Source organism: Pezoporus occidentalis, unplaced genomic scaffold (genome assembly GCF_034315485.1).
Source record: "Pezoporus occidentalis ecotype Australia unplaced genomic scaffold, CSIRO_AGI_Poc_V1 ctg317, whole genome shotgun sequence".
Lineage (NCBI taxonomy): Eukaryota > Metazoa > Chordata > Aves > Psittaciformes > Psittacidae > Pezoporus > Pezoporus occidentalis.
In genome coordinates, this window is record NW_026915126.1 from 177,501 (window position 1) to 188,178 (window position 10,678).

Below are 10,678 nucleotides of genomic sequence, written 5' to 3' on the forward strand. Positions count from 1 at the left end.
GCTGTTGGCATGCTGGGCCAGATCCCGGGCAGTGGGTACAGTGGACACAGACCATGTGCTATCCCAAAGAAGGAACCTTCCCAAAGATCTGACCCCAATGACAAAGGCATTCCACTCTCCACACCTCGCAGCACTTGCCACAGGTACCCAAGTGCTTCAGCCCTTCCTGGCCACCAGCACACAACAAGCTGCAAGGCTCAGCTCCAGGGCATCCCAGAGAGAAGCAGCCGGTGCCCTGGAGCAGTGCAATGCTCAGTGTGCAGCCAGCCCTGCACAGCATTCCACAGGGATCTAGGGGTGGGTCTGTAAGCCCTGTGACCTCCCCCCACCATATGAGATGGCGATGCTCCTCCCCTGCCCACCCATGGGTGAGGATGGTGCTGAGCCCACTGAACGTGCCACACGCACACTGAGATTGAAGCTGAAGGAGACTGACCCGACACTGGCGAGATCCCACCTAGAGCTCCAATTCCAGCTCTGGAGTTCTCAGTACAGGAAAGACATGGACCTGTTGGAGAGGGTACACAGGAGGCCACAGAGCTGCTGAGAGGGCTGCAGCATTTCTGCTCTGGAGCCAGGATGAGAGAGCTGGGCTGATTCAGCCTGGAGAAGAGAAGGCTCCTGAAGGGGAGACCTTAGAGCAGCTCCAGTGCCTAAAGGGGCCTCAGGAAACCTGGAGAGGTTTGGACAAGGGAGGCAAGGACAGGACAAGGGGTGATGGGGTTAAACTAAAAAAGGGGAGATTCAGGCTGGACGTGAGGAGGAAACTTTGTACAACGAGGGAGATGAGACACTGGCACAGGGTGCCCAGAGAAGCTGTGGCTGCCCCATCCCTGGCAGTGCTCAAGGCCAGGTTGGACACAGGCGCTTGGAGCACCCTGCTCCAGTGGAAGGGGTCCCTGCCCGTGGGAGGGAGTTGGAACTGGAAGAGCTTTAAGGTCCCTTCCAAACCCAACTATCCCATGATTCCATGACAGGCACACGGCTGCTCCTGTGGGACGCAGCCCTCCCTCATGCACCGCCCGGATTTCCGACTATTTAACCCCATGGATCAGGCCCTGAGGAATGTGCTTCCAACATCTAAAAGCACTTAAGCATCAGGAACGCATTCCAGCTACGACAAAGCAAGTTGTCTCCAAGCCAAAAGCTCTCCAGCTGCTCCTTCCCAGGCCTTTAGGCAGGGACTAAGGAATGCAGCCCCCTCCGGGGTGGAGGCAGCAACTGTTCCCCCGCAGACAGCAGGATGGGCAGAAGCAGGGGAATCTCTGCTCCCAGTGAAATGACAAACCAAAGCAGGGCCCCAGAGAGGACATCTCCAGCCAGAATTGGATCAGGACACCGCAGTGAACACCCCTCTGCTGCCAAGGGTTCGGGGGGACTAGTGATGGAGCAGGTCATGGTCTCCGGCTGCACATGGAACACGAAAGCAGCAGCTACAAGTGCAGAACCCAACAGAGTAACCACAGCACAAGAAAGCTTCAGCTCAGCTCTGTGTGGTGGGATGGAAGCTCTCCAGAGGGCACTGAGGGCCACTGACACATCGGCACTCCCTGTGGCAGATGTGGAGCACCAACAGGCATTTAACAGCCTTACAACAGCCTTACAATACCTGAAGAGCAGGAAGAAGAGGAAGGAGCCAAAGCAGCTTCACAAGGAACAGTTCAGACACACACCATTAAACACCCTGAACTAGAGATGGGAAGCAAGGAGTCAGGATCCACAGAGAACTTCTCCATGCAGGAGCTCTGCAGGTGCCTCCTCCCTCTGCCCAGTCCCACCACACTCCCACCACCGCTCCCTGCCCCAGCCCACCTCTATCAGGGAGATGGTGAAACAAGGTTGTGAAGCCCAGGAATGTTCGGGGACAGAACAGGTCAGAGGAGACCTGACAACGTTACCCTGGTCCTGCCTTCACCTCGAACCATCAATGAACACTACCTCAGTAATTTATGGCAGATGTTCAGGCAACAGACAAAGGGAATAAGAAAAGATCTTAGAGGCATGAGCAGATCAGGGGATGAGCAAAGAGTCTGTATGGCCACAGTGATACCGCGATTATGCTTTAGCGACAGCGTCCTGGAAGGTGGGCAAGGGAAGGTGAACCTGCACCAAGAACTGTCACCGAGGATCAGGAGGAATCCCAAAGATACAAACATTCCAAGCAGCCAACGCCCCCAGAGACATGGAAGATGTTATTAACCACAGGAGGACAGAGACGTCGGGAGGTTTACAGGATCCGAGTCAGCTGAACTCGGGGGAAAGACTGAGCGGGGCCTCCGCTGGTGACCTCCCGGCACGGTCCAAGGCCAGGTCAGCGGAAGATGTGGCGAGAGGCAGCACCATGCCGGCCAGAGTCACCTAAACCCTCCTGAACTCTTTGCCCTACTGAACTTCTCTGCAGCCCAGAATGCCTTTTACCTCCCTGGCACACTCACCTGAGCCTGCTCCGAGACCTGAGCGTCTTCTGAGACCCACACAGAGCAGCATGTCCACCCGGTATCCGAGCAAAGCTGCCTGCACACCTTGGAGCTCACACGGAAGCGAATATTAACTGTTAATTTTTACTTGTGGACCTGAGCATGAAATCACTTCCATGCTCCTCCTTCCTGCTCCCTTGTCTGGATCAGAGGACACTGAGCTGAGCTCTTAGGCACAAGCTCTTCCCTGTAAGGGTGCTGAGGCGCTGGCACAGGGTGCCCAGAGAAGCTGTGGCTACCCCATCTCTGGCAGTGTTCAAGGCCAGGTTGGACACAGGGGCTTGGAGCAACCTGCTCCAGTGGAAGGTGTCCCTGCCATGGCAGGGGGTTGAAACTGGATGAGCTCTAAGGTCCCTTCCAATACAAACCAGCCTGGGGTTCTATGCATGTCCAAGCATTGAATGACCAAGAGTTGCATGTGCTCTTCTTTCCACAACTGAGCCTATCACTCCGGCACAACCCCTCAACCCGCCTGCTCACCACCCAGGGTTCATCAGACAGTGAGAGCACAGAAAGCAAAGGATGAGGGTGAAACGGCCTCCACTAATCTCAGCTTCTGGGCGGCAGCGTGTCCAGGAGACCCTGCCCCTGGAGACACAAACCCAACACACGCAGATGAAGTGGGACGGCTCCTGACGTCCCGGAAGGAATGAGGAGAGATGCCAGCTCTGAGCAGAGGTCTCACAACAATCAAGTGGAACCAGTTTCTGGACTGGTTTTGTTAAACAGATGCAGCTCTGACAGAGTTCACATGCAGCACAGCAGAAGGTGCCCATTGCACATGGGAGCTTGGGGAGCACAAGCCTGGCATTGGTGACTCCTGGCTCACTCCAGGAAGGGCTGTCAGCATAGAGAGATGAAAGGAGCAGCCTGACTCCTGCCTGGCAGTAAATAAAGCCCAAGGTCCTCTGTGCAGGCCCCAGATGCCAGGAAATTCAAAGCTGCTGTTAATGAGCTTTACAAGGCCCCACCTTGTCCTGGGAAAGTGACAAACACGGCACTGGGGCTTCACTCTCCTCTGGATCCAACTCCAGATGGAGGACACAGTGCTTGAGCCCGGGGCCACCAAGGGATCACTGAAACCTGGCCTGAGACCTGGGCTGAGACTCCGACTGCTCTGACCAGCTAGAAATGGCCTCGCCAAGATGCAAATAGCAGCGAGCCAGAACAGGAAAGAACCTGCACTCGACCCACAGGCCTCCTCTCCCTGGTGTCCATCTCCCTTAACTTCCAGTACAAGGTAACAACAGCTTGCTAGGCAGTAGGAAAACAGGGTCTCTGGAGTGTCCAACTTGTCATGGGAGCTTTAGAACAGAAAAGCAAAGCAGAAACTGCATTAGACATCCCCAGGTTTTGCCCCTTCAGCACCATCCCCACTCCCAGACTGTGTGCCCAAGCCACCTACTGCAGAGAGGGGAAAAGGTGGAACCCGAGGAGCTGGCTTTGACACAGAAGAGGTCTCCTTCCTTCTTCAAGTCAACTTGACAGAATCATGGAATCCCAGACTGTTTTGAGTTGGAAGGGACCTTAGAGCTTCATCCAGCTCCAACCCCTGCCACGGCAGGGACCCCTTCCACTGGAGCAGGGTGCTCCAAGCCCCTGTGTCCAACCTGGCCTTGAGCACTGCCAGGGATGGGGCAGCCACAGCTTCTCTGGGCACCCTGTGCCAGCGCCTCAGCACCCTCCCAGGGAAGAGCTTCTGCCTAAGAGCTCAGCTCAGTCTCCCCTCAGGCAGGCTAAAGCCTTTCTCCTTGGCCTGTCCGTACATCCCTTGTCCCAGGCCCCTCTCCAGGTTTACTGTAGTCCTTTTAGGCACTGAAACTGCTCTCAGGTCTTCCCTTCCTGCATCAGAGGGGCAGAATCCCCTCCCTGAGCTGCTGCTCACACTGTGGGGATGCAGCCCAGTGCACAAAAGGTTCTGCTGCAGACACATGCTGGGTAATGGGGAGCTTGTTCATGATTTCCAGCTCCTCCCTCTCCTACTCCACCAGGTCCTACAGGCTCTACTCCACACCCAGGTCTCTTCCAACCTCTCCCCGTTGCCTTCCCCTAGTCCTAACCTGAGCACTCAGAGCACACCAAGAGCCTCTGGATGGATCCCTGTTGAGCAGCTCCTGGTCTGTGACTGGCTCCATCTGCCACCTCTGAATTCCCTGCAGAATTCCAGGCTGTGTTCATTCCTTTCTGGTGAGACCTGCACCTCTGAAGTGCTAGTAGAGTGGAGGGAATGAGTCAGGTGGGTTCGTAGCTCTGATGTCCTGGTTTACCAGGCTGTATTCTCAGCTGAAGGACCTGCTCCTTATCCCGCTGCGGGAGCTCCAGGCCCTGCACAGATCACTCGATGCAAGGCAGGTAGAGCAGGACCCAGAAGAGAGCTCGGGATCTCCAGAATTCATACACCCTTGTGAGGAGCTCAGAGAACTGATCCAATGGAATTTATCATTTTCCATTAGAGCAGACAAGATTCCACCCAGGACAAATAGAACACAAGCAAGAGCAGAAGGCAGAGCATTAGGCACAGCAGGATAACAAGTGTTCACTTCCACAATTTGGGAATGAGAGGCCTGTTGGTGTCCTCCAGAAATGCCAGGAGGCATCAGGCCCATCTGACCAAGATCAAAGAGAAGGAAGGGGACATGGACGTTCTGGTATGGAAGGAAATGGTGCCATGGGAAAAGGAAAGAGATTTCCAATGGCTCTGGACTCTGGGACAAGTGGAATGAAGACAAACAGGAGTAGGTCAGGAGAGGCAGCCGGGTCATGGGCTGGGTCAGGTAAACCCAGCCCTTCCCAAAGGAAGTTCTCTGCTGACTGCAGAACAGGAATGACCATTCTGTGATTCTGTGACTCTAAAAACACCTCTCCAAAACTCCCCTCCACGTGGAAGCCTTCCCCAACAACCCTGCTGCAGCCCTTAAACCCGAACTTGCTCCGGTCAAACTTGCTACCAAAGGCTGTAACTCTCATTCACATTTTCAAAGTGATCTCCACACGCTGATCTCCTCTCCCAGCCCCTCCTGCACATCTCAGCAGTCCCTGGAACTGCTCTCCAGAGGGATGGGCACACACAGCCCTGTCCTGGGAATCCAGCACACTTCCCAACCTCCCCTCATGGGACACACAGATCCTCTCCCAGTCCCTTCTCACACAACAGACACATTTCCATGAAGTGCTCCTCAAGTGGGAAGCATCTCCCCATCCCATTGCCCTCCTTCAGAGAAGATATGTGCCCAAATCAAGGCTGCTGTCTTCTCCTTCCCTGGTGGAAGAGCTGGTGAATTCACCTGCAGTTCTCATCCCATCTCCACCTTGTGTAATGTGCAGATTCTTACTCCTACATTGAGTATCTGGGGGAGACTGAGATGCGCTCTTAGGCAGAAGCTCTTCCCTGGGAGGGTGCTGAGGCGCTGGCACAGGGTGCCCAGAGAAGCTGTGGCTGCCCCATCCCTGGCAGTCCTGTGGCTCAAGGCCAGGTTGGACACAGGGGCTTGGAGTACCCTGCTCTAGTGGAAGGTGTCTCTGCCCATGGCAGGGGTTGGAGCTGGAGGAGCTTTAAGCTCCTTTCCAACACAAACTATTCCATGATTCCATGATCTGGATCTGTCCCTTCCCACACGGCCCCAGCAGTAACATCCTGCACACAACGTGTGTGCCTGGGACTACAGAGCAGACCTCTTCACTGCTCAAGTATCTTCTAGCAGCACATTAAGACACATGCTGGGTCATACCGCAGGTAGATCTAACCCTGCATCCTCACCCCAGCACACTGTAATTCTGCAACAGCCCCAGATCATGCATGGCACCAGCTGAAAGAAACCTGCAAGGGGCTGAAAACGGGAAAGGCTGCTCCCAGCCACACGGGTCTGATGTTCCCCTTGCTTGCGAGAGTTTTGGGTAGGGCTGACACCATCACGGCTGGAGCCACCCACAGCAGCTACAGACAGTGCTGGGTGAGGAACAGTGTGAGCACAGCGAGTCCAAACCCACACTCCCTCCAACTCCTCCTGGGACAGGCAGCACAAAGCGGTCCTTCTGTAGATGCTCATTCTTGGTTGCTTCCTCCCCCGTGAACTGGTGCCGTCTGAGCTCATGACAGATCTGAGCACCCCTCGCTCCTCCTGGCAGGTACCTCCTCCCTTCAGCGCAACGCCATCCGCATGGAAAATTATTTCGTTTGTCCTGAACTGAGCCCTTTGTAGCGTCACTTGACTCCCTCCAAAGCAAGGAGAACCGTGGCCAGTCGCTCCCTGTCCTCTCCCTCCAGGCCACTTGTGATGCTCCAGCCCCGTCACCCCATGGAGAACCCCACCCTGCACCATAGGTTCCATGACTGGAGACATCCCCTACATGTTCCTTTTCCTGGCGCAGAAGCTGTTGCATGTTGCTTCCTGCTCCCCATACCCGGTATCTCCTCTGGCCTCCTTACACCTCCTTCGAGGCTGAAGGACCAGACCCTCAAGGATGCTTCTCTCAGGGTTTTCTAACTATTCTTTGCCAGAAAAACCTGAACATTTGGGGGAACCCAAAAAGCAGGGAGGAGCCCGGGACAGACCCTCGCAGCAGCTCTGCTGCTCCCCAGCTGAACTCTCCCAAGCACAGGCTCTGGGTGAGGGCAGGAAGGAGACATGGTGCTGAGGGCAGGTTTTCAGGTAGGGTTTTCTCTTTCACAGGATTATATGGATCTGATCACAGGTAAATAAAATGTGATCCAAAAGATGCTCTTCAAAAGCCACCCAAGACCCAACCCAACAGGTCCAGTGTAACCACAGCACCAGGATCAGCAGGTTCAGATGTGTCACCTCGAGCCTCCTCTGCAGAAAAGAGCCTCGTCCCTAAATCCCAACCGGCTGTAACATGCCTTCCATAGCTTGGGAACTAAAGTATAGTGAGACCCCGAGCGACACGATGGAACAGAGCTGATGAAGGATCACACGAGCACCTCCGCACCCTCACAACTGAACCCCACCAGCAGCAGCTCGCAGCAATCCAAAGGGAAGAGGGAACCCAAAACATGAGAGAGCAGGAATCTGCTGTTCCTGCAGGAGAGACTCCACTGAGGCAGAGATGCACAAACTGCCTGGTTGGACCAAACAGAACTTTGGCCTGAGCCTCAGCCAAGGTTTCGGGTGGCTGTTCCCAGATTTCATGGCACAATTCCTGACGTGTCAATAACTCAACAGGCAGCTTCAAAACACAAAATAATCAACTGTTTCTCAAGTTTTTCACTGCAGAGGTGACTTGGTCCATGTTCACTGAGGAGCAGCGATCCAAACACATGCAGGCAGCACTACAGTCACGTTCTCTCCCTGGCACAAGTTGTACTTCACTAACTTCATAAACCAGTAGTTTCCACAGGGATGTGTAAACTTCCTCCAGAACATCCCACAGCCCAGCAACGCCTTAAAGCCTCCAAAAGCATTACCAATGTCACCAATGCAGAGCTCTGTGGCTGAATGGAACTGTAGAAGGCTCCAGGAAGACCTCAGAGCAGCTCCCAGTGGCTTTAGCCAGTGGCTTTTACCAGAAACCTGGAGAGGGGCTTTGGACAAGGGATGTAGGGACAGGACAAGGCGAATGGCTTTAACCTGCCAAAGGGGAGACTGAGCTGAGCTCTGAGGCAGAAGCTCTTCCCTGTGAGGGTGCTGAGGCGCTGGCACAGGGTGCCCAGAGAAGCTGTGGCTGCCCCATCCCTGGCAGTGCTCAAGGCCAGGTTGGACACAGGGGCTCAGAGCACCCTGCTCTAGTGGAAGGGGTCGCTGCCCGGGGCAGGGGTTGGAGCTGGAGAAGCTTTAAGCTCCTTTCCAGCCCGATCCATCCTCTAGCTCTGCACGAAGCCACAGGTGCTGCTCCACACAAGTACAAGGCGTTTCTATCGCCACCAATAAACTTATTCAGACTCCTTTGTATTTTACAGATTAACGCCGGGCACTGAGGCTCCAGCTTCGCCCTGCTCCGCACGGGTCCGGCTCACACACCGCGGGCAGGACAAGGAACCCCTCGCTCCAAACCGCAACGGCTCCGGAGCTCGGCTCCGGGACTCGGCATTGGGTCCGGCCGGGCGGAGCCGCGCTCCCCGCCGAGGCCACGGAGGAACGAGGCGGGGGAGGCCGCTCCCGGGCCGGAGGAAGGCGGCAGCGGCGGCCTCGGGCCACGCCGGGCCCTCCCCGCGGCCTGCACCGGGCCCGGTCCGCGCCTCACCTTGGGCAGCTCCCGGAGCTGGTTGGCGTCCAGCAGCAGCTCCTCCAGCGAGCGGCTGTACCGGTAGATCTCCTCCGGCACGGCCTGCAGCGAGCAGTGCCGCCGGTCCAGCGCCTCCACGTGCCGGTTGCAGCGCCAGAGCGGCGGCATGCAGCGCAGCATTGCGCCGGGAGCGGGCCCGGCCAACCGGGAGCGCGCGGGGGGCTCCGGCCGCGCCTCGGGCCTGGCTCCGGCCGCGATCCGGCCCCGCCGCTCCCGCCCAGCCCAGGTCGGCTCCGGCAGCCGCGCCGCCCCCCGCGAGCGTCGCTGGGAAAACGAGTCCGCTCCCGGCCTGCCCCGCGCCGGAGCACCGGGAACAGCGGGATACAGCGGCAGCGGGATACAGGGACAGCGGGATACAGGGACAGCGGGATACAGGGATACAGGGACAGCGGGATACAAGGGACAGCGGGATACAGGGACAGCGGGATACAGGGACAGCGGGATACAGGGATACAGGGACAGCGGGATACAGGGACAACGGGATACAGGGATACAGGGACAGCGGGATACAGGGATACAGGGACAGCGGGATACAGGGACAGCGGGATACAGGGATACAGGGACAGCGGGATACAGGGACAGCGGGATACAGGGATACAGGGACAGCGGGATAGAGGCACGGCGGGATACAGGGACAGCGGGATAGAGGCACAGCGGGATACAGGGACAACGGGATACAGGGACAACGGGATACAGGGTACAGGGAACAGCAGGATACAGGGACAGCGGGATAGAGGGACAGTGGGATAGAGGGACAGCGGGATAGAGGGATACAGGGACAGCGGGATACAGGGACAGCGGGATAGAGGCACAGCGGGATAGAGGCACAGCGGGATACAGGGACAGCGGGATACAGGGACAGCGGGATACAGGGATACAGGGACAGAGGGATACAGGGATACAGGGACAGCGGGATACAGGGACAGCGGGATACAGGGACACGGGGACAGTGGGATAGAGGGACAGCGGGATAGAGGGACAGCGGGATAGAGGGACAGCGGGATAGAGGGACAGCAAGGATACAGGGACACTGGGATAGAGGGACAGCAGGATAGAGGGACAGCGCAATACAGGGATACAGGGAGAGCGGGATAGAGGGAGAGCAGGACACCAGGATACAGGGACATGGGGACAGCGGGATACAGGGACACCGGGACAGAGGAACATGGGGACAGCAGGATACAGGGACATGGGGACAGCAAGACAGCGGGATGTAGGGATACCAGGATTCAGGGGCACAGGAACAGCAAGACAGTGGGATACAGGGACACCAAGACATTACGACAGCAGGAACACCGGGATACAGGGACACTGGGACAGGACACTGGGAGCCACTGAGGCAGGAAAGCGGCTGGAGCAGCCTCGGGAGCGGAGCTGACGGTGCCGAAACCCCTGCAGCTCCCGCAGGAGGCAGCTCCTGAGCAGAATCACGCAGTGGCACAGACCGGGAGAGCTGCAGGGGGGCTCCTGGATAACGGATACACACACACCGGCACTGGCGGCTGCGGCTCAGTGCCTGCTCATGGAATGGTGGGAAGAGACCTCATAGCTGTTCCAGCTCCAACCCCTGCCGCGGGCAGGGACACCTTCCACTAGAGCAGCTTGCTGCAAGCCCTCTCCAGCCTGGCCTGGGACACTTCCAGGATGGAGCTCTGTGGTGTCCAGGTGCTGAGGTAACTTCTGTAACGTTTCCCACATCATTCCCCCACCAAGGGCAGAGCTGCTGAAGGGCCAGGCGCAAAGCCCGCAGCTGGGAACTTCCTCTGCCGTGTGGTGGATCCAAAGTGAGTCTGAAAGGCCCTGGTTTAGAGAGAACTCAAAACCCACATAGCCGAGGCCCTCAGTGCCGCCTTGGCACTTCAGGTTAGTGATGGCCTTGGCAGTGCTGGGCAATGGCTGGACTGGATGAGCTTAAAGGTCTTTTCCAACACAGCTGATGCTGTGATTCCGTCAACAGGAAG

The 10,678-nt window shown here is 56.9% G+C and overlaps 1 protein-coding gene across 32 annotated transcripts in view; it reads right to left on the reverse strand.

Moving 5' to 3' along the window:
- Positions 1-8,966, reverse strand: part of SCRIB (scribble planar cell polarity protein) — a 105,527-nt gene extending 96,561 nt beyond the window's left edge. For all 32 annotated transcript variants that reach the window (XM_062628460.1, XM_062628434.1, XM_062628458.1 and 29 more), the window contains exon 1: positions 8,676-8,966. In XM_062628460.1, coding sequence (XP_062484444.1) covers positions 8,676-8,837 — 162 coding nt within the window. In that variant the 5' untranslated portion in view covers positions 8,838-8,966. The remainder of the gene's footprint in view (positions 1-8,675) is intronic.
- Between the last annotated feature and the right edge of the window lie 1,712 nt (positions 8,967-10,678).